This window comes from Cricetulus griseus (genome assembly GCF_003668045.3).
Source record: "Cricetulus griseus strain 17A/GY chromosome 1 unlocalized genomic scaffold, alternate assembly CriGri-PICRH-1.0 chr1_0, whole genome shotgun sequence".
Taxonomy (NCBI): Eukaryota; Metazoa; Chordata; class Mammalia; order Rodentia; family Cricetidae; genus Cricetulus; species Cricetulus griseus.
Window position 1 is genome coordinate 59,599,392 of NW_023276806.1, and position 27,506 is coordinate 59,626,897.

General features: G+C 42.8%; 2 protein-coding genes and 1 pseudogene across 2 annotated transcripts in view; 2 read left to right on the top strand and 1 right to left on the bottom strand.

The window, feature by feature from the left end:
• The window catches only part of Gphr (golgi pH regulator), a 38,761-nt gene that overhangs the window by 10,389 nt on the left and 866 nt on the right, over positions 1 to 27,506 (top strand). The window contains exons 4-13 of the mRNA NM_001246813.1: positions 5,092 to 5,198; positions 6,821 to 6,922; positions 8,722 to 8,842; positions 10,173 to 10,253; positions 13,626 to 13,735; positions 15,642 to 15,730; positions 16,485 to 16,577; positions 23,349 to 23,444; positions 25,494 to 25,583; positions 26,963 to 27,028. Of these exons, the coding sequence (NP_001233742.1) occupies positions 5,092 to 5,198; positions 6,821 to 6,922; positions 8,722 to 8,842; positions 10,173 to 10,253; positions 13,626 to 13,735; positions 15,642 to 15,730; positions 16,485 to 16,577; positions 23,349 to 23,444; positions 25,494 to 25,583; positions 26,963 to 27,028 (955 nt within the window). The remainder of the gene's footprint in view (positions 1 to 5,091; positions 5,199 to 6,820; positions 6,923 to 8,721; positions 8,843 to 10,172; positions 10,254 to 13,625; positions 13,736 to 15,641; positions 15,731 to 16,484; positions 16,578 to 23,348; positions 23,445 to 25,493; positions 25,584 to 26,962; positions 27,029 to 27,506) is intronic.
• LOC100752397 (interferon-induced transmembrane protein 2) lies at positions 5,435 to 6,083 on the bottom strand. The gene has a single exon (XM_027393730.2). The coding sequence runs from the start codon at positions 6,071 to 6,073 to the stop codon at positions 5,582 to 5,584; it is 492 nt and encodes a 163-aa protein (XP_027249531.1). The 5' UTR covers positions 6,074 to 6,083; the 3' UTR covers positions 5,435 to 5,581.
• On the top strand, positions 11,213 to 11,308 carry LOC113833226 (annotated as a pseudogene).

Sequence of the window (27,506 nt, forward strand, 5' to 3'; positions counted from 1 at the left end):
CCTCCGTGTGAGCTCTGTTTTCTCTTAGACTGGATCAATTTAGTGTAGCTCAGGGTGGCCTTAAATTAACAGATCTGTCTGCCTCTGTCTCCAAGTGCTGTGTACCACTGCCTGGCCTCTATGGCTGACCAGTGTGGCTAGCTTTGCACTCTGATCTTCAGGCAAGCTTTATTTGTAACATCATAAACAAAATATCACTACAGATCACCAAAAGTATTGCCACCTAGTAACAAGTTTGGCAAAGAAGTCTCTAGGGAAACTGCCCTCATCATTAGCCCACTGAGAGTGAGGCTACAGGAGCCTCCTCGGTCCTGGGTTTCACTCCTAGCAGCTTTCTGTTTCCAGACTCTCTGACTAAATGCTAGTCATGCTCCCCAACTTGTAAGATACTTGAAAAGATCAAAATTCCTCAGCTATTTAAGGACTTCAAGGAAGATTGATCTCCAGTTCTTCTATCTTACTCACCTTGGTTAATTTTATGTATGGTCAGGTGGATTGAACTAATAAAGTAACTCCTGGGGCTTGGTGGTAGAGCTCTGACTCCCTTAGCTTCCAGACCTGCTCTTTCATAACCCAGACCTTGTCTGGATGAGCCATGGAGAATGGACAAGTAGTATTTATGCTATTTGCTACATTGCTTTGTTACAACATGGATGTTTTACTACTCTCTGAGTAGAAGTTAGCAAACTTTTCCATGAAGAACCAGCCAGTAAATATTGCAGACTTTGTAAGCTGTAGGGTGTCTCCCATAACTCTCAGTCTGCCATCGTAAAGCAGAAGCAGCAGTAGGCAAGGCATAAACAAACAGGTACAGTCCTGCCCCAACAGAACATGTTTGTGAACATTGCTAGGTGCGGGGTCCTAGTTTGTGGACCACAGAATGAGTACTGGAAAGACCATACCTGCTGTCTGTGTGCATTGTGCCCTAAACTTGTAATTCATAATTAATCCTACATAGTTAGAAACAGTCTTACTTTGTGTGCATTTCCCATGCTCCTTAGCTTAGAGTGCAGGAATGAGTGCCGCTGAAGTCTGCTTCCGCTTTGATTTTATTAGGCTGAAACATGTCTGTGCATATATCTGTTTCTTCACACCAACATTTGGCCCAACTGGGACAGTCTATCTTGCATTCACTGGATTCAGAATAGCTTCCAGAAGAGAATTTTGCCTCTGACTATCTCATGGTCCTTTGACTTACCTCTAAGTAGGGGGTGTATGGCATCCTATTCAAATGCAGGTATTGTTTGGATCCCCTCCCCAAAGAAAGAACAAAACTTTATTTTCTTCTCAAAAGACCAGTTAAAACATGTGATTGGCTTTTCTTATGTGTGTTAAATGTTTTACCTGTGTTAAGTGTATGCCTGGTACCCAGGTTAGCCAGAAGAGAGCATCAGATCCTCTGGTGCTGGAGTTATAGATGTGAGCCACCCAGTTGGTGCTGGAAACTGCACTTAGGTCCTCTGCAAGAGCAGTAAGCACTCTTTAACTACTGAGCAGCTCTTTGGCCCTGTGATTGACTTTTAATTTGCAAACAAGTAACACTTGGATTTCAAATCTCCTGCCTCCTGGTTTGTTCCTGAAGCTACCTGAAGTACCATGTAGATTGCCTGCAAGATATGTGTATCCTTTGCCTCTCTAGATATTCTAACAGAGAGCAAAAAGCTGTCAGTGCAAACAACACATCTACACTAAATGACTTTGGCTCCTGTAGGCTCATGGTTACTCTTTGTTCCTGATGCTTGCCATCTATAATAAGGGAAAACAGTAAGAACAGCCCTCTGCAGGCGGGTCTCTGTGAGTTCAAGGCCAGCCTGGTCTCCAGAGCGAGTGCCAGGATAGGCTCCAAAACAATACAGAGAAACCCTGTCTCGAAAAACCAAAAAAAAAAAAAAAAAAAAAAAAAAAGAACAGCCCTCTGTAACCCATAGAAGTTTCTTTTGGAAGGATAGCATTCAGGACATTGTTAAATCCTATGAAATCTTTGAGGAAATCTCATTATCTGGGTAATAAAACAGTAGTAATTATGACTAGTTTGTTTTATTTTCTTACAGACACTATGATTTATCTGTCTGATAAAATCATCTGTTTCACATAAACTATTAGACAATTTAAAGCTAAATTTGTGTCCAACCCATAGCAAGTTTACAGAACTCTTATTTCATAACAGCCATCGGGACTAGTCCAGTGTTTACCTGCCTTTACCATTGCCACACTTTTCTCCCTATTTCCTAGTTTATTTACTTATCCTATATTTTCCACTTCTTAGTAAGCCACCCAACCATTTACCCATTTTTGTGCAACAAGGCCTGAGCTTAAACTCAGTAACTTGAAAGGACACTAATTGAAAATGAGTAGCCATCCCACAACAGGAGAAAATTATTTCAAACCACCTATTATTAAGGAATTTCTTTCTGGGACGTATAAAGAGATCTTATAATTCAGTACTAAAAGTAGCACAGTTAAAAAGTGTACAATAGTCAGAAAACATAGTTCCATAGTAGAGTAGTCACCTAGTATGCATGAGACCCTAGGTTCAATCCCCATAAAAGAGTAAGTATCATCAAACACCGAAGAAACACCAGTCAAAACCACAATGCCAGAGTACTTCCACCAAGATAGTTGAAGACATACAGCAGCAAGTGGTACTAGAGCCAAGTAAACCTGGAACCTTCGTATACAGCTGGGGACCATGTGCAATGATACAGTGGCCGTGCCTCCAAGGATTAAATACAGACCCGGCTATGGCCCAGCATTGCATTCCATCTCTGTGTGAAGAGAAATAAAAGCATGGCCGTATTACATCTGGCATAAATGTTCATAGCTTCACTACAATAAAGTTAAAACATCCAAATGTATATTGGCTCCTGAATTGATAAATAATGGGGTAAATTTTGCTCAACCATTAAAAAGATGAACTATTAATAGATGCTGTAATGTGGATGAACCTTGCAAAACACTATGCTGAATTAAAACAGCTAATCACAGAAACAGACCACATATGATAGGGTTAGATAAAATAATTAAGGTCATGGCTACAAAGATTTGTGAATATACTAAAGATCATTGGATTATACACTTCAAGTGGGTAAATTATTTTTCTAAAAAGCTGTTGTGAAAAACAGAAGTACTACATTTTAAATTTCTTTCTACTTATTTTGAGAGAGGGTCTCACTATATGGCCCTGGCTAGCTTGGGACTTATTATATAGACTAAGATGACCTCAAACTCATAAAGATCTACCTGCCTCTGCCTCTGCCTCTTGAGTACTGAGATTAAAGATGTATGCCACCATGCCCTGCATAGAAAACTTTAATAGATAAAATATATTTTATAAATATTAATGAAAGTTGTCCATGTCAAATGTTTAGATCACACTACAAAAGAATTTCTGAGTATTGCTTAGAATTGCTGTTAACATTTATTTTTCTTTCATTCTTTTTGTTTAAATTTTTATTACCTTTATTTATTGGGTGGGGGGCACATACAGATCCCTGCATACATGTGGAAATCAAAGGACAACTTCCAGGAGTTAGTATTCTTCCATGATGTGGTCCCACGAATCAAACTCACATCATCAGGCATTAATTACCAATACGTAGTCAGGTAATGGTTAGGATATATTTATTGGGGAAAATGCCTTACTTACTGTGCACTTAACCAACTGGCAGGAAAGCAGAGTAAGCCAAAGCAGCAGGGAAAAGAGGGGCTTTCCCACATGTGTCCCTGACTCTTAAACTACCCTCAAGTCACCCTGTCCACGCCCTAGGTACACCTGTAGCCAGCCCCAGGAGGCGTGATTAGAGTGACCCCTACAATCAGGCTTGGCATCAAGTGTCATTACCCACTGAGCCATCTCACCAGCCCTGTTTTGGTTTGGTTTTGAGACAGGTGTCATGTAGCCTGGGATAGCCCTCACACTTACTATGTGACAGAGGCTGGCCTTTTGATTATGCTGCCTCTACTTCCAGGTCCTGGAACTATAGGTGTGTAGGATTAAGCTTTCCTTACTTTTATTTGTACCAGGCTTTTTCTTTTGGGCCAGCAACCAGCTCCCAAATAGTGACACAGAGACTTATTAGTTATGAATGCTCAGCCTAGCGTAGGCTCATTTCTGGCTTACTCTTTTAATTTAAATTAACCTGTTTTGTTTTGTTTTGTTTTAATCTACCCTTTGCCTCCAGGCTTTTTACTTTTCTTTCCTTCTGTATATCTTACTTTCACTGTGTCTTTTGTCTGGCTGGCTGGTGGCTGCCTGGCTTCTTGCCCCAGGCATGTCCCTCTCTCCCCATTCTCTATAAATTCCTCCTCCTAGTCTCTCTGCCAGACAACCCCGCCTATCCTTTCTCATGCCTAGCTATTGGCCATTCAGTTTAAACAATAAATGCAACACATGTTTATATAATTAAATAAATGCAGCATAAACAAAAGTAACACATCTTTACACAGTTAAAGTCATATTCACATCATAAACAAATGTAACACATCTTTACATAGTTAAAATATTTCACATCTACTATTATTATTTTTATTATTGTTATCATTATTGTTGCATTTAGAGTATGTGTTTTATCCATATTGCCTAGGAGTATGGTTGAAGAATTAACATTCATTTTAAGATAGAAATCTCAGGTCATGTACTATTCAGAAATTTATATAGTTTTTGTTTCATTGGTTTTGCTTTTTGTTTTGCAAGACAAGGTTTCAGTGATATCACCTAAGCTGGTCTTGAATTCACAGTCCTAGATCCTCTTCCCAAATGCTCAGATTATAGGCATAAGCCACCAAAGGAGAGAGAGGCAGAGACAGAAAGAGAGAGAGAGAGACAGAGACAGAGAAAGTTTTAAGACAGGGTATCTCTCTGTAGCCCTAGCTGTCCTGGAAGTCACTATGTGAGACCTGGCTAGCCTCAAACACACAAAGATTCTCCTGCTTCTGCCTTCCAAGTGCTGGAAGTACAGGTGCCTAGCTAACAGCCTATTGGCCAAGTAGATGGGGTGTATTCAGTTTGGTCTCCGAGAGCAGGGCCTTTGAAGTACTAACAGAATGAGACTTGCCGCCCTTCCCTCCAAATGTCTTTGATGTTGATTTCAGCTCCCGTTATTTTCACTGGAAAATGAACCTGTGTGTAATTCTGCTCATCCTGGTTTTCATGGTACCTTTCTACATTGGTTATTTTATCGTGAGTAACATCCAACTGTGTGAGTATTTTGCCTTCTTACATCAGCACATTGATGGGATACATGTTACTGGGAGTGGATTACAGACAGCTTAATTTTTGTATTTTTATACTGGTGTCTGGGGACACGACAGCATCTTAAAGCAGCCATAAAATGAATTCTGTCTGAAAAAGTAGGTTGTGTCTCCTGCCACAGATGTATTTCTGCTTCTACTATAATGTCTCCTTGAACTCAGTCCACATTGTAATTTTAGCAACATTTTTTTTTTGTCACCGTGCATACTTTATTGGATCCACTGTGGACAGATATATATGAAAGTAACATTTGCATATGCGTAGGGTAAACAAAGGGTGAAGGCCTCAGCCTGGGGCGGGCAGCCATGGACTGTGGAGCACAGGGCAGGACTAGAACCCAGAATGTGGCACTCTTTGTGAAAAGGCTTGAATGACTGCCACAGAGGTGGTGGAGACAATAATGATGCAGATAATGACCATGAGGACACTGAAGATCAGGGAACTGATGTTGAGGCACTTGGCAGTGAAGGCGTAGGCCTGGGCTCCAATCACATCGCCCACCATCTTCCTGTCCCTGGACTTCACAGAGTAGGCATAGGCAATGAAACCCAGGCAACAGAAGTTCATGAAGAGCGCGTTGAACAGGGACCAGACCACATGGTCAGGCACAGCAACGTCTCTGGGCATGTTGATCACGGTAGTTCTCACAACAGCTGAGTTGTGGGGTTCCCCCAGCTCGGTCACCCCATACTCCTCTTTGATTGTCTCATAACTTGGGGGAAGTCCGGCATTGTTGGTGTAGAAGGCTTGGGAATTATGGCTCATGGTACTGACTCGAACAATCACCCCTTCTGGAGGATGGCTGCTGCTACCTAGCAACATTTTTTTAATGATGGGAGAGGATCTGGGAGGGAGTTACAGGAGGAAAAAGAATATGATCAAAAATATGAAAATTTTCAAAGAATTAAGTGAAAACAATATTTTTTAAAACTGAGTAAGAGAAGCTGGGCGTTGGTGGTGCATACCTTTAATCCCAGCACTTGGAAGGTAGAGGCAGGCAGATCTGTGTGAGTTCGAGGCCAGCCTGGCCTACAGAGTGAGTTCCAGGATAGGCTCCAAAGCTACACAGAGAAACCCTGTCTCAAAAAACCAAAAATAAGTAGAAAAATAAATTTAAAAGATAATTAATAATTTTGTTTCTAATTCAAATTAAAAAAACTGAGTAAGAGAAGAAATTCTTTTCTTTTTTAAGATTTTATTTATTATGTATATAACATTCTGCTTCCATGTATATCTGCACACCAGAAGAGGGCACCAGATCTCATAACGGATGGTTGTGAGCCACCTTTGGTTGCTGGGAATTGAACTCAGGACCTCTGGAAGAGCAGTCAGTGCTCTTAACCTCTGAGCCATGTCTCCAGCCCGAGAAGAAATTCATAACTAAAATATAAATGTTCTAATTATACACACAAAAGATTTTCTGAGAATCTTTTTGCAAATCTTTTTGTGGTAAGAATGCTTTTGCAAAGAATTGTGTAGTTCCATCATTTGCAATGTAATTGCATAATTCATATTTGTAATAAGCTGTTTAGTAGCTGCCCTCCCTAACAGTCCCGTGTCCCGTCTCAGTGCACAAGCAGCGCCTGCTCTTTTCCTGTCTCCTGTGGCTGACCTTTATGTATTTCTTCTGGAAGCTGGGGGATCCGTTTCCCATCCTCAGCCCAAAGCATGGTGAGTAGAGCCAGAGTGGGAAGAGGGGTTGTTTCGTTTTCTAATTTAAAAAATAACCATTTAAACTTTGAATGTGGGAAATAGAGCAGGTTATTTCTCTCAAAAGTATCTGATTTGGAAATAAAGTTTTTCCTTCTTTCTAAGGGCATCAAATGCTAGTTCAGCTACATAGGAATCACAGGGCATACATGGATGCCAGCCAACTTTCTGTTGCAGTAAAAAGCAGGAAGATTTAATTTGCCTCACAGTATTAGAGGTTTCAACCAATAGTCAGTTGCCATGCTGCTTTTGGCCTGTTGCAAGAAAGTGCATTATAGTGAGAGCTCGTGGCACAGGGGGTGCCTGGGTGTCACTGTTCTGGTCAAGTGCATGCCTTCCTGATAAGCTCTTTTTTTTTTTACTTTTTATTTTTTGACACATGTGGTGGGTTTACACAGGCCAAGGCACTCTCATGGAGGTCAGGGGACATCTTGGAAGAGTCAGTTCTCTCCTTCTACCATGTGGATCCCAGAGATCAAACTTGGGTCGTCTGCCCAGCTGCTCACCACCATACACTGTTCATGTCTCACGTGGGCATGCCAGTTTGGTGAAACCTACCAACACTTAAGCCTTAGCTTCAAGAAAGTCTAGGAACGCAAGAGCTTTGTGCTTTCCAGATACTGAAGTACGTGAGGAAAAGCTCAAAAAGAGTGGAATGAATTCCAGGGGCACCAGTGTCTACAGTCTGCTCACCTCCTAATGTCCTTCTGTGTTCACATCACACAGTCTGCTCACCTCCTAATGTCCTTCTGTGTTCACATCACACAGTCTGCTCACCTCCTAATGTCCTTCTGTGTTCACATCACACAGTCTGCTCACCTCCTAATGTCCTTCTGAGTGTACATCACACAGTCTGCTCACCTCCTAATGTCCTTCTGTGTTCACATCACACAGTCTGCTCACCTCCTAATGTCCTTCTGTGTTCACATCACACAGTCTGCTCACCTCCTAATGTCCTTCTGAGTGTACATCACACAGTCTGCTCACCTAATGTCCTTCTGTGTACATCACACAGTCTGCTCACCTCCTAATGTCCTTTCTTCCATGTGTACACATCACCTGGTAGCTTGGATCTGGGGAGGAACATTTTCCTTCATTTGGGTCAGAGGAAACATGTAGTTTCTAAAAGCACATAGCCATTTGGGGTGATGGCTCAGCAGGCAAAGGCGTCTCCTCCAAGCCTGATGACCTGAGTCCATCTCTAGGATCCACACAGTGGAAGGAGAACGCTAGCTCCCACATGTCCTGTAACCACGTGTGTGCTGTGGTGCAAATGCATGCAAACAAGTAAGCAAATTAATAAAGTAATAAAAAACAATTTTAATGGAAGCATATGTAGTTTAACTATATTTAAAAATAAATAGCAATATCTGTTGCAGCATTTCAAATAATAAGCAAAGGCAAAGTTGAGCAGCCTGTCATTAATAATGAAAAATATGCTTGCCCACTGGAGAGCTAACTCCGTGGTTAGAAGCGCTGCTGCTCTTGCAGAGGACCTGGATTTGGTTCCGAGCACCTATGTGGTGATTCACAACCATCCGTAACTCCAGTTTCTGGGGATCCAATGCTCTTCTGACCTCTGCAGCACCAGGTTTACACACAGGCAAAATACTCATACACATAACAAATCTAAAACACAAGTTGTACGAGACTGTATAAGCTGCAGGTACTGGTTGATATTTTAGGTAACGTTGGCTTTCGTGGTGTAGGGTGAACCGCTCTGTGTGTGTTGCCTGGCCTGATGTGTTTTATGTTTTTAGGGATCTTGTCCATAGAACAGCTCATCAGCCGGGTGGGCGTGATCGGGGTGACGCTCATGGCTCTGCTCTCCGGGTTTGGTGCTGTCAACTGCCCGTACACATACATGTCCTACTTCCTTAGGTAATCATACTGCGTTTCTTTTCTTCTTCACGGTTACTGGAATGTGTGTCCTGCCACATCTTTAATATTCACATATTAGGTCTAGGACTGCTTCTTTATTCTTCTCTTCCTCTGTGTCCACGGGTGTTTATCGGATTCCTTTCTAACAAGTCATTTTCTTTTCTCATTCTTTTGAAGCAGCAACTCAGCAAGTAGCCATTGTTGGCCTTAAGTTAGATTCTCCACCCTCAACCCCCTGGACACTGGGATTACAGGCATGTGCCCCCACATCTGGCTCCTTTACTTTCTTAAGTGGGCCTATGCCCATGCTATTTAAATGCACATTTCCAGTGGATAACAGTGTGAACTTCTCCCAACTTCAGGAAATTGGTTCTTCCTTAACATCAAATAGTAGAAGATATTGCCAATTTTTAAAAAAATTTATTGGCTCTTCCAGAGGTCCTGAGTTCAATTCCCAGCAACCACATGGTGGCTCACAACCATCCATAATGAAGTCTGGTGCCTTCTTCTGGCATACAGGCATACATGGAGGCAGAATGTGTTGTATACATAATAAATAAATAAAATCTTTAAAAAAAATTTATGTGAATGAGTGCCTGTATGTATGTTCATTGTATGTACACTTGGTGTGCTTGTGTGTATGTATGTGCATTATATGTGCACCTGGTGTGTATGGGTATGCATTGTTTGTATGCCTAGTGCCCACAAAGAACCTCAGTTGCTACTTTGGAACTGAAGTTACAGACATTTGAGCCACCATATAGGTGATAGGAACCCAGGTCCTCTGCAGTAGTGGCCAGTATTCTTTTTTTTTTTTTTTTTTTGACCCTCCCAGGTTTGTTTGTTTGTTTTCCAGGTTTTGTTTCAGATTTTTGTTGTCATTATTGTTTTTCAAGACAGGATTTTTCTTTATAGCCCTAACTGTCCTGAAACTCACTCTGTAGACCAGGCTAACCTCAAACTCACAGAGATTTGTCTGCCTCTGCCTCCCAAGTGCAGGGATTAAAGGCGTGCACCACCACTGCCTGGCTAGTACTCTTAATCCCAGACCATCTTTCTAGCCATTAAACACATTTTAAATGTGTCTGGGTCACAGCTAAGAAAGACTTTGAGGGTTTAGGGTACCCTCTGCTGCCCTGGACAACAGAAAAATTCACTATAAGAAGCAATAGTATAAGCATTTTAGCCTAATGGAGTCATTTTAATTTTTTTCTAGCAAAAACGGGTCCTTGAAATGTTGAATAACAATTGAGGTTTATGTTTCGACAGATGGCTGGCATTATGCCCTTGGGAGGGGCCCCAAAACAGGCTAAGTTTTTGCTCATTGTAGGAACGTGACTGACACAGATATCCTTGCACTGGAACGGCGACTGTTGCAGACCATGGACATGATCATAAGCAAAAAGAAAAGGTGAGGCTGACACACCGTGATCTCTGAAAAGGGCTGGAGGGTTGCCTTCTCACTCCTCTTCATTATAGGGTAATGTGCCACCCAAGACTTAATCTCACCTCAGGTGAAGAAAAGTCTCAAGTTCTTCTTTCTGAATTTCAACATTTCCCTTTAGATCAGTTGTTAGAATAATGCTTGATATTCGGAGAATGGGTTTTTTATTGCTTTCATTTGTTTGTTCACACATTTATTTAATGTCTCTGTGAAAGAACAAGGATTACAGCAATGTTTTTAGCAGCTTTATTCATAGAAGCCCCAAATTAGAAATAAGTTTTCATGAGTGAATGGTTAAAAACACTGGTACAGCCATACTATGTAATGTTATTTAGAAATAAAAATGAACAAACTGCTAATGCACACAACAACCTGAACAAACCTGCAGAACCTTTTGCTTAATGGAAAGAAGGCCATTCACCCTAATCATATTCACATCCCGGAATTGACACAACTGAAGAAATGGAGGACAACTTAGTCATTGCCAGAGGTTGAGGAAGTGGTGGTGGGTGAGCAAAATGAAGGTCCTTTTAGTGACCCATGTTATATTCATAAGTGTTTGAATGTTTCTATATCCTGTTGCAGCAGAGTGGAAATCTGGGTAGAGTACATGAACTCTCTGTACTTAAAGCCATTTGTGAGTGTACATCGTCTCTAAAATTAAGCATTCTAATGGGCTGGTGAGATGGTTCACCAAGTACAGGTGCTTGCCGCCAAGCCTGGTGATGTGAGTTCCATCCTCAAACCCACATGCTTGAAGGATGCATGCACACACACACACACACACACACACACACACACACACACACACACACACACACACACACACAAACAAATAGATTTTTTTTTAAAGTTTAAATAAAGTAAATGCTGAGCTAGAAATAGGAGCCATAAAACGATAGGTGACATGTTTAAAGTAGGGTAGAGTGCTCATGTTAGCAGCGCTCGTGCTAAAATTGGAATGGGACAGAATTAGCATGGCCCCTGGACAAGAATAACACAAAATTTTGTTTCATATTCTGTAAAAAAATGGAGTAGACATTTTTCAGCCTCTTCCCATTCACTCTTCTGCCAGACCTCAGCCACCTGCTTGTAGTTTTCGTATTGGGAGTTTTTGAAGGGCACAGCCAATAGCAAATAGCTTTCTTCTTGTTACAAGATGACCTTACCAAAGAAGACCTAGAATTTATGGCTATCCTGCTACTTCCTACTCCCACAGGATGGGATACATCCTTTTAGAACTTATTTATTTTATTATTGAATTGAAACTAGGCTTCCTATGTGTATCCTAGGATGCCCTCCTCTTGAGTTTAAGAGCTTCCTAGAACCCTGGGATGAGTAAGATCATCTAACTTGACTCCGAACCTGAGATTTCAGCCACTCTAGCCTGTGCCTCCCTGCCAGCTGTATGAAATTCTGCCCCAGCTGCACCTACCTGATCTTATGATTGAAGGAGTTCCCACAGAATTTAGAGCATTCCATGTACAAAGATATAAGGCTGTCTTCTTTGGTGTTAAATTGAGACTTTCTGGTATGTCTGTGTGATGGTTTGATCAGCAATGACCTCCATTGTCTCATATTTGACTGTTTGGTCACTAGAGAGGCACTACTAGGAGGTGTGACCTTTTCAGAGTAGATTTGGGCTTGTTGGACAAACTGTGTTACAAGAGTTGCCATTGGGGGAGGGCCTAGGCCCTGCCCCAAATGACTTGACAGATTTTGATGGGAGGGAGAAGGAAATTAGATTGTTTCTAATTTAAATCAAATGTACAAAATCATTTCTATTTAAATAAAATGTATAAAATTGTTTCCAATTTAAATAAAATTTATGAAGAAAAAAAAAAAGATGACCTTACTAGAAGAGGCAATAGGAAAGCTGAAGCTAAAAATGGCTACAGTGCTTGTGTGTTTGTTTGAATGCATCTCAGAAAGTTTGATCCTGTTCATCTTTTCTTAAATAAATGTTTATTTTTGTCTGCAGCTTATTTGCCAAGAGCAAAACTGGGTTAGAATTAGGTGATTAAAATCAAAAGTAAGAGTAAATTGTCTAAGACTGGGGATACTGGTCTGTGTACACCCAACTTTCACTTCTGGTTATTCTGTCTGTCTGTCTGCTGAGAGTGCACAGCACAGCGCCTCTCACCTTTACACAGACAGCCAGTGCCACACCGGAGCCTTTAGATGTCGGCAGGGACAATAGAAATGGCTTCTGTGCTCACTCTTTCAACTGCCTTGCCGTAATCCCAGATGTTGAGCCCAAGAACTATGAACTGCATAGCACAGAACCTCATCACATGCTTGTCCCATGTTCCCATTGAAAACGGACTGAATCGTGGGCTTGAGCCTTTTCTTGGTTCCTTTTGTCTTCCCAACATGCCGTGTTATGGGGACTATGCCAGGAGAGACAGGAAGTGCAAGTGTGGACTTTCCTTCTTCCAGTATCCAGGCAGAGCTCACTGAGGAGGAAACTGTTTCTGTAGCCATCAGTGTGAACGACCTTTTAACTGGTGCTTTCAAAATTTAGCCCACAGAAATGCCACTTGGCACTTGGTCCCCTGGTGCCATTTGTAGGAGTTCCAGACATGAAACCAGTGCTGCTGCTTCCTCGTAGCCAATTTTATCCCTTGTCACCCAGAAATGTCCACCTTGAATTTCTCTGTAGTGGGCTTCTGTCTGTACTGGATTCAGATTCATCCTGGTTGATTTTAGGCCCATTGTACTCTTCAAATAATCATTTGTATGTTTTCTAAGCTCACACGGACCTTGTTCTTAATAACTCTGGGCAGACTGGAACTTGCCAGCAGCTTCCCATGTGCCACGGAGTCCTCCACAGACAAGGAGGGGTAGAGGGAGTGGTGCCATTGTGTCACTTTATCCAGCAGCAGCTCGGGTAACCATCATGGAAAAAGGTGGTCTTAGTGAGTTAGGAGGCTCTGTTTTTGTCATCTTCCTTTTCCTTTTTGTCATCTGCTTTTCCTTGTGTTCCTTCTTGTGTCTGGCTCTTTATCTAGATTTGTTAGCTACTTTGTTTGTTCCTTAAATGATATTACCACGTGGCAAGGATGGGGTTGACTGTTACTTTATTAATCTTCACAGCCATCCAGAGTGAGGAAGGAAGGAAACTGTAGCTCTCTCAGCTTTCAGGTTGCAGGGCCAGGCCTCAAATTTATTGCCTGCTCCACATCCTGTGCCCCAGACCAGGCCACGTCGCCTCTATCTAGGAGTGTCCTCTCCCTCATAACTCCTGAACCAGTGGAAATACAGCTGTGATGTGGGAAGGTGGAGGGGACGAGGCCAAGGCACACTTCGTTACTCAGGCTTCTGTTTTCTTTATTTCAGGATGGCCGTGGCACGGAGAACCATGTTCCAAAGGGGGGAAGTACAGAACAAGCCTTCAGGACTCTGGGGCATGCTGAAGAGCGTAACTGCGTCAGCCCCAGGAAGTGAAAGTATCCTTTATCCCCTTTGACTCTTCTCCACGCTGGACCAGGAGCAGAAAAAAAAAAAGTAGTGCTGGGTCAGTCCCCGCTAGGGTGCCTGACTGCTTCAGGATCCATGCTGGCCAGCGCTGGGCATAGGAAGTACAGTGGGTACAACATCTTTCTTACACTTGTAGCTAACCACAAAAGCAATGTCCCTGAGCTGGAGGGAACCTGTAAGGTCATTCTTTCCATTTTACAGCTGAGAAATAAACCCAGAGAGGTGAAGTCACACGGTGGTTTGTGGCAAATGTGGGAGCAGAACTGTGGCCTCAGCTTGTTAACTTGTTCCACTCTGCTGTTCTGTCTCCCATTGCTGCAAGACCACAGAGCACAGTGGCTCCCTGCAGCAGTGGGTGGTCCATGCACATGGTGGCAAGGGCCCATTTCTAACCAAGTTATAGTGCCTACACAGATTTCAAGTAGCACCACGTCTCTCTTAAAATACTTGGTGACTAGGTTAATAGATTGTTCCTAGCCCGCTATCTTAGAGGCTCACTAATTCCCATATGGGGATAACCACATCTGTGTTTGAGCCCCACAGGCTGTCAGGTGAAACTGTTTCCCTCTCACCCGGGTGAGCTGGTTGGAGAAGGCTGCAGGCTGTTGTGGCAGACCATGCCACACCATTCTGATGTGGCCGCATATAAGAACCAGACAGTGAATGCCAGGTGACTGGCAGAACAGGGGGAATGAGTAATGGGACTCGAGAGATGGCTCACTGGCTGAGATAGTGCACTGCTCTTGCAGAGGACTTGAGTTCTGTTCCCAGCACTCATATCAGGTGGCCCATAGCCACCTAGAACTCTGTTTCTGAGTAGATCAACACCTCTGCCTTCTGAGGGCACCTGCACACATATGCATGCCCCTCCCACCCCCCCACTTAACTAACAGTAAAATCACTCTTTTTTTATTTAAAAGAAAAACAAGTAATCCCAAAGCATTTGTTTTGTGTCTCCTATTTCCAGGCAGAGTGTTAAGTGATAGGACAATGAGCTCCTCAAGGAGTTCACTCTCTACTTAAAGGAGACAGAGACCTATGACTGTTCCATTCTGATGCTGAGGGCCATAGGCCTTGCTGGCAGCCACTGTTGAGGGAGGAACTGAAGGACACTTATTCATTTCACAAAGGAAGGAACACTTGAATTACTGGGACTGTCTGTCTTACTGTCTTTATCACTTTAAAACTCATCAAAGACCAAAGTGTAGGTTAAGAAATAAACCAACAAGCATGTCAAGGTGATTTTAGCCCTCTGAGCTCCTTTTTTCTTAATGGGGAGAATAGTGACCCTGCTCACTGAGGTATGGGAGCTAGCGTCTAGCAGTGGGAAGAGCAGGCCCACGTGTAGGAGCAGAGGGAAGAGCAGGCCCACGTGTAGGCAGATGGCACCTAGATGTGTGAGTGGAGTTGTTTAATTCTCGGAGCCTCTTTCCTTGTCTGAGAAATGGAACAGCTGTCTCGTGGGAATGTGGGAGAGTAAAAGAAGATAGCATCTGGAAGAACTGAAGAAGGCAGTGACTAAAGGCCAGCCTGGTGACTCAATGACCACTTTGCTGTGCATTCCCAACACAGTATTACTCAGATGGCGTGGAGCTGCTGTGTCATAGGTCTCAGAGGTTGCATTTGACTTAATAGATAAAAAACAAAGACCAAGCACAGGGAAGCATCTGTCTGAGAAACCAGATGACTGTGGGGGTGCTCCTTCACATCTCTGTCAGGCCAGAGCACTACCCTGACACTATTGGCTGAGGTGGGAAACTCGAGATACAGGCAATTCCCAGCGTCTGCCCTATAGAGAAGCTATAGCAAGTCCCTTTCCCGGCTGTTTTCTGAAATTTCTCTGTGATTTAAACCTTGATGCTCACTTTCTGCCAGATCTGACTCTTATTCAACAGGAAGTAGATGCTCTGGAAGAACTAAGCAGGCAGCTCTTTCTGGAAACAGCTGATCTGTATGCTACTAAGGTACGGAGCAAGGAGACAGCTATGATTTTACCACATGGTTGAAGAGAGGATAAGACCTCCTGGCTTGTCAGAGCCATCTGAGCAGGCATTGCACCTGTGTAAGCTGAATGGCGTTAGGAAAGAGGGCTTATGTTTAGGAACTCCCTCCTGTGACTGCAAAATCATTCCTGGAACCCTCTCAATAAAAGAATTGGAGAGAAAGAGGAGACTTGGGAGGTGGGGGGCTGGCCCACTCCAGTTCCTACTTCTGGCCCAGGATAAAGATGGTCACCCCTAGATCTTCTCATTGTGTCACAAATTAGCCCCATCACAAGAGTGATAGGTCCCTGTCTTACTGGTAGCTTCCCAAGGCACACCTGAAATGCAGTATGATGGAAATACACAACCTTAATCTTTTCTGAGGGCAACTTCTTGGGTGGCTGTAAAGGGTAGAGTTGCCAGTGCTTTGGAGACAGGCCTGAGTCCACTCACCACCTGACCCTGAGCAAGTTGTCTAACCTGTAAGACTCATCTCATCTGTAAGTGAAGATTCTGCAACGTACCTCATGAGGGTTGTGGAGATTAGGACGCTCACGGGAATGGATTGTCTTGTCTCTGAAAGTCAGCAGTCAACTCAGGTTTCCTTAGTAGCATCACTTAATGTTACTACCAAGTGTGTCATTTTGACTCACCCTCAACAGTGACTCATGGGAATGCGTTTGTTGAAAATGTTTGCCTTTGCTAAAATCTGTGTTTTGTGTTTGGTTTTCCTTAGGAAAGAATCGAATACTCCAAAACATTCAAGGGGAAGTATTTCAATTTCCTGGGTTACTTTTTCTCTATTTACTGTGTTTGGAAAATTTTTATGGTACGTATGTTATAGATTTTTTGTTTATTATTTATTATTATTTATTGATTATATTGATATTTACTGTGTATTATTTCTATTATTGTTGTGTGTTAGTGTTTATTAGTTATAATAAAGTCTATGGGTGAGTTCATGTTCACATGTAGAGGGCAGAGGACAGCTCTGGGACTCCGTTCTCTCCTCCCTTTGTTGGAGCAGAGACTCTTGTTACCACCTGAGATTCCAGCTAGCTGGCCCGTAAGCATCAGGCAGTTCTATGAATCCACCTATCTTGGCAGAGGAATGCAAGGGTTCCAGATTCAGGCTATCATGTCCAGTTTAGGGTGAGGCAGAGGATCTGGGACTCAGACTTTGGGTCCTCAGACTGGCAAGTGGCAAGCGCTTTCCTCCTGAACTGTCTCCCCAGTGACCATGTTTTTAGTGGTCAGAATTTGGTGACTTTTCCCAGGAGTGGCAGACATTAGGTGAGCTCAGTCGCACCTCTTGAGTCAGCAGAGAACATCACCGTCACACCACCCAGCATCTTGTTTCCCCTTTCCTTTGGGGGCCTTAGAAAGAGGGTGCATAAGCTTCTTGTTTTACACTTTCCCATAATGCCTGTGAGCACCTGACTATCTCACCTCAACCCCAGCTTTCAACTCAGAATAGAAGTCACTTGCCAGTTTTGATGAGGTACACCTTAAGTCCAAAATTCTCAAATGTGCATTGTGGGTCATACGTGTTTTCTGCCCTCTGGCTGTCCCTCAGTGATCTATTCGTCGTGTGTTTATTTCTCTGCTTCTGACTTAGCTGTGGTGTCCATGAGTGTCCTGTGGTTGTAGGAAAAGGCTGAAATGATGTTCTTGTTGGGTGAGTTTCCTTCGGGGCCTGTTTACACAAAGAACAGCTTTGTCAGCTCGTTGGCTAATTTGGATCAGTGTCGATGCGTGGGGGCCTAGAATCAATGGAGCTAATGTCGGTATCACTCACATGACATTTTCAAATATGATTCGTCCCATGAGAGAATGAACAGAGGTGCTGTGCTCCAATCCTTCCTGAGCTGCAGCCTCTAGGGAGCATGTCACCCGTTTAACAGCTGCGCCCAGGTGTAACTGACATGTGCTAAGACACATGTAATGCACAGTTTGGTAAGTTTGACACCGGGCAATCTGTACCACAGCTGTTACTCAGTTCAGATAGCGAAAACCCAACATGGCCAAATTTCCATGCACCCTTTAGAATGCCTCCGGTCCTGAGGTAGCGGCTAGTCTTTTTCCTATCACATTGTATTAGTTTATATTTTCTAGACGTTTATATAAATGTAATCAGACAGTGTGCATACTTTTTTTGCTTTGCTTTTGTTGCTTTGTTTTCTTTTTTGTTTGTTTGTTTGTTTTCTATCTTCAGCAGGATTTTTGGAGTATGTCCATGTTACTGTGTGTACCAGTAATTTGTTCCTTGTTACTGCTGAGTAGGCTTCTATGGTGTGGCTGAGCCACGGTTTGCACCACGGTTTGCATATCTGGTTGTTTTCAGTTTGGGGATGTTACATGTGGTGCCGTGAACACACATGTACAAGTATGTGTGTAGACATGTGCTCTCTTTTCCTTTGGACTAACACTTTAGGGCAGGGCATCTGACTAATATGACAGACACATGCTTCACTTTTAAATTTCGTTATTAAGGATGTTGTATGCCCAGGCACACCTGTGGAGGTCAGAGGGCAATTTGGAGGTCTTTCTCTCCTCCCACGTCAGTGAGGGTCTGGGGATTGAACTCGGGCTGTGGGGCCTGAGAAGCAAGCATAACCAGTAGTTGTTGGTGTTTTCAGAGTTGTACAACCATCACCATAGTCAAGTCTGAACATTTTACCAAACTAAAACCATTTCTTCAGTCAAGTACTGAACATTTTTATTAACCCAAAAGAAATCCAAATTCACTAGCAATTATGCATTTGTCCTCCAGTTCCCATGCCCCCAGGCTCGGGAAGCACATGTGTCTGCATTTTCCTCTGCTGGAATTTTATGGCTGGAATCACACAGTTAAGTCCTTGATTTAGCAGAATGCTTCTAAGGTTTCTCCATTCTGTACTGCCCACATGCTCTAAATAGCTAAATGGTGCTGTTCTCTTCTTAGAGCTACATGGTGTTCTGTAAGGGTAATAATACCACATTTAGTTTATCCACTTATTGGTTGGTAAGCATTTGGCATGTGTCCATTTATTGGCACTTATCACTAATGCAGTTGGGAACATCCATGTGTAAGTTTTTCGGTGAACATACTTTTATTTCTCTCACACATGCCTAAAAGTGTTGCTGGGTGATATGTTAACCTTCTGCAGACCTGCCAGACAGTTGCCCTTAGTGATAACACCAGTGTATGTCCTGCCAACAGCAAGTGAGGATTCTAGCTTCTCTATCACTTCTGCTCTCGTGTGTGTGTGTGTGTGTGTGTGTGTGTGTGTGTGTGTGTGTGTGTGTGTGTGTGTGTGTGTACATGCATGTACTAAAGCCACATGAAGAAGTAAGGATTATGGTGGTGTAATGAAAATATCCCTTACTTTCTAGAACTTCCGGTGACCCTCACAGGTAGTTAATAATATACCTTGAGGTCACTTAAGACTGCTAACCTAAGCTTGTTTGATCAGCGTTTTTTGTTGTTGTTGTTGTTGTTGTTGTTCTTTTTGTTTTTTCGAGACAGGGTTTCTCTGTGTATCTTTGGAGCCTGTCCTGGCACTCGCTCTGGAGACCAGGCTGGCCTGGAACTCACAAGAACAATGTAACAACTAATCCTACTTGCCTTGGGTTTCCCAGCGTTTACAAACTAAGCTAATGAATGCATGGTTGTGATCTTAGGTTGTGTACTCTTCCATGCCCCTGGCCCAGAAAGCAATGCATGTGTGTTTTTATGTGTACAGCAACAAAAAGGGGGAAAAGCAACCTTATGAAATGAATATTCACCATGTGTGTTGGAAGTAGCATGCAGATACTGCTAGATAGCATTTGTGTGTTTGTGTCAGTTGAGGTTGTTAGAGTAAAGTACAATCCCTGATAAGACTCAGTTAAAGGTTCTATGGAGCATCCTAACCCTTCCCCATGTGGTACTTTCTGTGCTGTTCAATAAAAACAGACAGACAGAGCCCTTTGTTAGGGACACATTAGACAGCAGACAGGCAGGTGCAAATTCAGACTCATATAACAGAGACATTACAGGCAGATCTGAAACTATAAGCTCCATAGAGATGGAAGACATGGGGAGCTAAGTGGAGAATTCAAACTCAGGTTCTCTCTAGCTTAAGTTACTTCCAAGGAGAAGTGCTTTGGCATCTTTCCTTAATGCGACATCAACAGATATTGGTGACTCTGAGTTTTTCGCTGATGTGTTTATCCAATGCAGAGGGCAACTTTTGTGAGTCTGTTCCCTTGTACTGGGATAGGGCCTCTTGTTTCTGCTGATGTGTGTATCCAGACTGGCTGGCCAGCCTGTGTACCCTCAGACCATTCAACTCTGCCTCCCACCTTGCCACTAGGAGGGTTGGGATTACAGTGGTATACCACTGTACCCAGCTTTTTATGTGAGTTCTAGACTTTGAACTCAGATCATCAAGCTTGTACAGCCAAGTGGTTTTACAGCTGAGCCATCTCAATGGCATTGTCTTTGTCATAGCCCTCCTAATGGCTTCGAGGCTCAGTCTATCTCATTTTTGATATTGGTAACTTGTAGCTTTCCTCTTTTTTTTTATTGGATCCATAGAGTTTTATTGATTTTTATTGAATTTTTCAGAGAACTAATAGGGGGTTCATTAACTCTTTTCTGCTTCCTATTTCATCGGTGTGTGTGGAACCCTTTATTATCCCCTTCTGCTTGTTTCGAGTCAGCTCTTACGATGAAACTAAGGACTTTGATTGGAGACTTCTCTGAGAAAGGTGTTCTTTGCTATAAATGTCTTAGGTGCCATCTTAGCTGCATTTCACTCTGAGGTATATCTTTCAGTTCCAAATGCTTTCTGGTTTTTCTCTTGATTTCTTCTCTGTCCCATTGTAGTTAGAAGTGTGGAATAAAATATGTAGCAGTTAGAAATATAGCTTATTTGGTAGAGTGATTGCCTAGAATACTTGATGCCCTGGGTTTGAGTCCCAGCATTGTGTAATCCAGGTATAGTGGCACATACCTACAAATCCAGTAATTGGGAGGTAGAGGCAAGAGGATCAGATAGGAGTTCAAGGTCATCCTCAGCTACATAGCTCTAGACCAGCCTGAGCTACTTGAGACTCTGTCTCAGAAAAAAAAAAAAAAAAAAAAAAAAAAAAAAAAAAAAAAAAAAAAAAAAAAAATCTGGAGATCTTCCAAATATCATTCTCCAGTTGATTCCTAATTTGAATCTGTGCTCTAAGAACATATGTTTTTTGGATAGACACTATCACCTAAGCTCAGTATAGGGAATGTTAAGCATACCCTTGAGTAGAAGGTGTACCCACTCTTCTTGTCTAGTATGTTTCTTAAATGTTCGTCCATGATATTAAGGTTTTCTATAGTCCTACCAATTTCCTGGGTTGTTTATTTGTTTTGTGTGTGTGGGTATTTGGCTTGCATATATGTCTGCGAACCACATGCATGCCTGGTGCCCATGGAGGCCAGAAAAGGGATGGATCCCCTGAACTGGAGCTGCCTGTGGGTGCTGGGAACAGAACTTAGACCTCTGCAAGACAGTAAGTGCTCTTAACTGCTAAACCACCTCTGCAGCTCCTGGCTTCTTACTTTATCTGTTATTAAGGGGGGGAAATCCAAGTCCTTTTGATTTAGGCATTTTTCTTTTTTTCTATCAGTATTTACTTATTATATTCTTCAAGATCTATGTTTATTACTTTTAGGTAAGTAGGTGTGTGTGGGGGTGGGTGTAGGTGTGTGTGTGTGTGTGTGTGTGTGTGTGTGTGTGTGGGTGTGTGTGTGTGTGTAGGTGTGTGTGTGTGTGTGTGTGTGTGTGTGTGTGTGTGTGTGTGTGTGTAGCCAAAGGACATTGGATTCCTGTGGTGCTGGAGTTACAGCTGCCTTATAAGACACTTGATATAGGTGCTGGGGTCCAAACTTGGGTTCTCTGCAGGAGCAGCAGGGTCTCCTCATCTCTGAGCTTCCTCCAGCTCCCTGCTTCAACTATTTTTGAGGCGTTGTTGTAGTTGTTGTTGTTGTTGTTGTTTATTTTTTGACACACACTTATTGGATTTTGCTTTGGGACGGGGTCTCATGGTGTAGCCTTGGCTGAATTGGAACTCACTATGTAGACCATGCTGACCCTGAACTCAGAGGCTTGCCTGCCTCTGGCCTCCAAATGCTGGGATTACAGGCAAGCACCACGATGAGCTCCCTTGCTTTTTGTTGTCTTTTGATTGACACATACTTGCAGACTGTGTGGGGTGCAGTGAGGCTGTGATTATGTGTGCATTGAGGAGAAGCCATCAGCCATGCTTCACTTGTTCCTCTCATCTTAATTCCTCTCAAGACATTTTGAGATGTATAATGTGTTATTTCTCAATATTCTTAGATTTTAGTCAATGTATGAAATAATGGGTTTCATTGTAACATTCTGAAGGGTTTTTTTAAATCAACTATAAATGTTTAGAATCATTGTGTTTTCTTTGTGATTATAAAATGACCCTTCTAACACCACCCTGGCAATGTTTCTGCTGCAAAGTCCATATGTGATATTAACAGAGACACTCTGCCTCTATTGGATTAGTGCTACTATAATATATCCTTTTCCATCCTTTTACTTTGACCTATTTGTATCTTCATATTTAAGGTGAGTTTCATGTGAACAACATATACAGTAATCAGGTTTGTTTTTTGTTTGTTTGTTTGTTTTTTTAACTCAGTTTGACAGTCTGCCATTTCACTGATGGGTTTAAACCAAAGATTAACAATCTCTGGTCCACAGGCGAACCCCAGCTCGCTTTGCCTTTGTAAATAAGATCTTATAGGGACAGAGCCAAGCCGGGTCCTTTATTGTCGTGGCTGCTGTCACACTACAGAGGCTGAGTTTGCTAACCCATGACTTAGACTCTTTACATTTAGTGTTACTATTGATGGCTAGATTAAAAGCTCCCATGTGGGTATTGGCTTGGCATCTGTCACACCTCTTCCTGCCCTTCTATTTGTTAAACTGCCACCACTGGGATTCACTGGGTGTCTTTCCTTCCAAGTGCTCTCGTTTGTTAGCTTGACAGCCATACTCTTGTTGTCATGGCTCTTAGAGCAGCCCCAGAATCACCACAGGAATTGACCCAGTGTTTCTTGGTTCTTACTCTAACTCATCTGCCAGGATACTAGCTTTCTGACCTCTGAATCATATAGTATGTATGCTTTATCGCCCTTGACGCTTTACAGAAAATAAATATGAGATAGACTCATTTGCCTATGTGTGAGTAGACAAAATGGATTTCCTATTCATGATTTTGATAGGCAGTACAGTTAAAATGTATTTTACGAAACATCTACTTGTAAAGATATGTTCACTAATTCATGTGGAATCATTTTTTATTAAAATTTTTTTAATTACATTTGTTTATTTTGTGTGTGTATGTGTTCGGGCACATGTGACATGGGGCATGTGAGGTGGTCAGAGGACAACTTAACGGGTCAGTTCTCGACTTCTGCCATGCAAATCCAGGTATTACATTTAAGTGGCCAGGCTTGATAGCGAGTGCCTTTGCTCCCTGAGCCAGTGGGGCTGTGTGTCAGTGTCACTATTTGAGACAGTGATAAGAGGTGTTTTAACATAAAGCTCTGTCTCTACAGGCAACCATCAATATTGTTCTTGATCGAGTTGGGAAAACGGACCCTGTCACCAGAGGCATTGAGATCACTGTGAATTACCTGGGGATCCAGTTCGATGTAAGAGCCGTTCTAGATCGTGGCTTGTTTCCTTCTGCTCCAGCCAGCCGTAGCTCTACACCCAGGCTTTAACCCCTGAACTTGGAGTCCATTTGTCCTCTGTGTGTTGACAACTCACATGGCACGTTTGTAAACAGCCAGGTTTAGCTTTCTTAGTGTAGAGCCATAAGCAGTGACCTGGGTGTGACCTGCTGCTACAGGTCTTCCTCAGCCTGCCCTCGCCAGTACAGCCTGTCCACAGCCAGCCACCGATTTGCCGGTTTCTCTGCGCCAAGTATTCAGATCTTGTCTGTGATACTCAGTGAGCTCTTCAGACTCACAATTCACCTTTGATCTCCTGATAGAAAAGTAACAACTGAATAACTAATTAGTGTTCTGAATGGAGCTGAAATGGTTTCTACTGTAAGAAACGGTCTTTATCAGTCAAGGTAGACCTCGGACTAAAGTTAAATTGTTAACTATGCACAAAGTTAAGGATTGTTTTTTTTTTTTTTACTCATTTCTCTCTATTTCATAAACCAGGCATAAATACACCTTATCTCAAGTTCAATGTCTTTATTCATAGTGTAATGTGCTTTCTAGATGACATCATTCAGGCTGATGAACACTTTGGCAGTAAGACTGATGTCACATTTCTTTGTCCTTTGTGAGCTATTAAGCTTATCCGAGCCTGATGTGGATGTGTGTTGCCCTTGGTTCTGCATCTCAGCATAGCAGGTCCCAATCTCAAAGGCAGCTAGGTAAAATGACCAAGCACACTTGAGCTGCTGTCCTGAAGAAGCAACGCCACGGATGACTTTGTTCTTTTTTTAGGAAGATCTCACTGTGTAGCACAGGTTGGCATCAAGTTCACAGTCCTCACTTCACCTCATTTCTTAGTAGGGGTCTCTTACTGAACTTGGGGCTTGACATTTCAGATAAACAGAATCTGCCTGTCCCTAGCTGCCAGTGCTGTTGTTCAGACACACATGGCCATGCCCAGCTTTTACATGAGTGCTTGACATTTCAGCTCAAGTCCTATTGCTTTTACAGCAAGCACTCTTACTCACTGAGCAGTTTCCCCAGCCACTAGTGTATACATTCTTAATGATGGATCAACCGAGTATGCTTTCTGTGTGTGTCGATGGAGGCATCTTTTCCTTCATGTGGAATTCCAGAGTTTTATTATTGAGGCCTGTGTGAAATTTCACGTGGCTTTCTGGGCTTGCTGTGAGTGGCGACACTAGGGAGGCAGAGGCAGGTAAATCTCTAAATTCAAGGCCAGCCTAGTCTACATAGCAAGTTCCAGGCTATGCAGGGCTACACAGTAAAATCGTGTCTCAGAAACAAATGTTTTCTTTACTGGGCTTCACTTTCAGGATTGAGCACTCTGAGGCTGCTCGCCAAATCTGTTCCAACCTGATTCATCTACTTCCTCCATGTTTATACTTCTGAATAAATAACCAGCCTTTTGGATGTTGGTATGGCCTCAGCCTCACATCCCTGAGAACAGAGGCAAGCACAGGTTCCCTGTCAAGCAGTGCAGAAAAAAGAGCTCCATTGTGTGGTTCAAGTGAAATTCACTAGGAATACCTGTGTAGTCTCGCTGTAATGGCATTGATCTTTACTCCTGCAAGTGCTGTGTGGTCATCAATCCTTCATTCACAGACTTGAAAACAATGAGTTCATTTCCTGTTAATCCCTCCTTCTGCACTCCTCATAGCAGGACCATCTCATCAGCTGTGGGTTTCCTCACAGTAGGACCATCTCATCAGCTGTGGGTTTCCTCACAGTAGGACCAGCGCACCAGCTGTGGGTTTTCTGATTAGTGTTTTCTCCCTCATTTCTCTGTACTTGCTTTCTTTGACCCTTAAGAGTTGATTAAGTCTGCTAATTAAGGGATCCAATGCAATCTTCCCAAGATATCTTCCACCTATAGGTATTTACTTCAAAACCAACCAGAGTGACCTCCTGGAATCTCTTCTCCTAGTCACATACGTAATCAGAACTCACATTAGCTCTCAGCTCAGCCTGGAATGTAATGGCCTGTTCTTCCTGTTCTGATGGCAGGTAAAGTTCTGGTCTCAGCACATCTCCTTCATTCTGGTTGGAATAATCATTGTCAGCTCTATCAGAGGACTGCTGATCACTCTCACCAAGGTATGTTGCCTCAGAGTGTTCAGTGCCTTTTTAATTACATGATTTCTGACTTAGGTCCTACACAGTAGTCTTCAACAACTCAGAAGTCATCCAGAAAAATAAAAAGACTGATAAACTTTCTCTAAGTTGTGGGTAAAGTAAGATGACATCTACCAGCCATATATCATCCCAAAGGTAACAGAGATAAGGGATCCATTCTGTTTATTGAGCTGTCATCCATTCTTCAGTTGAGGGGTATCTAGGTTGCCGCCAGGTTCTGGCAATTACAAATAATGCTGCTATGAACATAGTTGAACAGTTGTCCTTGTGGTTTGAGTGTGCATTCTTTGGATATGTGCTTGAGAGTGGAATGGCTGGGTCTTGAGGTAGATCATTCCCATTTTCCTGAGAAACCACCATACTGATTTCCAAAGTGGCTGTACAAGTTTGCACTCCCAGCAACAATGGAGGAGTGTTCCCTTTACTCCATGTCCTCTCCAGCATAAGCTGTCATCAGTGTTTTTGATTTTGGCCATTCTGACAGGTGTAAGATGGTATCATAGAGTTGTTTTGATTGTATTTCCCTGATGGCTAAGGATGTTGAGCAATTCCTTAAGTACCTTTCAGCCATTTGGGATTCCTCTGTTGAGAATTCTGTTTAGATCTGTACCCCATTTTTTAATTGGATTATTTGGTAGTTATCTAGTTTCTTGAGTTCTTTGTGTATTTTGGAGATAGCCCTCTGTCAGATGTAGGGTTGGTGAAGATCTTTTCCCATTCTGTTGGCTGCTGTTTGGTCTTGTGGAGTTTTTGGCGGGGGGAGACTACATTGATGGATTTTCTCATCTATAACCAAACTTGGCACATGGTATTCAGCAGATACTTAGAAAAATGACAGGCAGACAAGATATTCAGGGTTAGAGTGATTGTAAGTTCCATGTGAGGAAGACAGGGGGCAGAACACACAGCTGTTTTCTGAGCAACATAAGGAAGACCACATGGTGTCAGAAAATGAATCCTCTCTGGTAGAAGAGCCAAACACTAAGAGAAACTGGGAGGAAGGGACTCCTGACATCTAGCACAATCTGGGGAGATCTCAGGAGCCCCTTGACAGCTACGGGTGCTTGGAGTGCTGTGTTGTGATGTCGAGGGCATTATAGTTTCTGAAATGTAACGACAGAGGGTCACTTTGTTGTGTCATACACAAAACCACCAACCATCTCAGGGGGAAACTGGTTTTTCTTGTATTTTAAATCCCTCTCTATAGCCTCAGCCTCTGAACTGGCTGTACTTTTTATGCCATGGAGGAGATGCTATTGAAGGCTCATCGTGTAGCATGTTGTTCATGACAGGAATCTATCTGTACCACCCAAGTTCATCTCTCCTCCCTTTCTCAACAGTTCTTTTATGCCATCTCCAGCAGTAAGTCCTCCAATGTCATTGTCCTGCTGTTAGCACAGATAATGGTAAGTTTAATGACCTGCCTTTGTGTCTACAACTGTAAAATGCCAAAAATGTGATTTTGTTGGGGACAGTTTTGTTATATGAGACAAGGTCTTGTGTAGTCCATGCTGACCTCAAGTCTTCTGTGTAGTGAAGGGTGGCCTTGAACTCCTTCCTGATCTTTCTGCTTCCCAAGTGCTGGGATTTCAGGCATGCACCACCACACCCAGCTTAAAACACAAACATTTCTGTTTGGGCGTGGGGGTGTTTGTGTGTATACATGTGAGTCCAGTTGCCCCTGGATTTGAAGTTATAGGCAGTGTGCTGGGAACCAGACTTTGGTTATCTGCAAAAGCAATACATGTGCATGTAACCATTGAGCTATCTAGCTCTCCAGCTAGGAACTATTTAAATTGTTTTAGTTGGGCCAGCATGGTAGCTCGCTCAGTGGCTCCCGGTGGTTGCCTTCAGGCCTGATGACCTGAGTTCAGCCCCAACAAA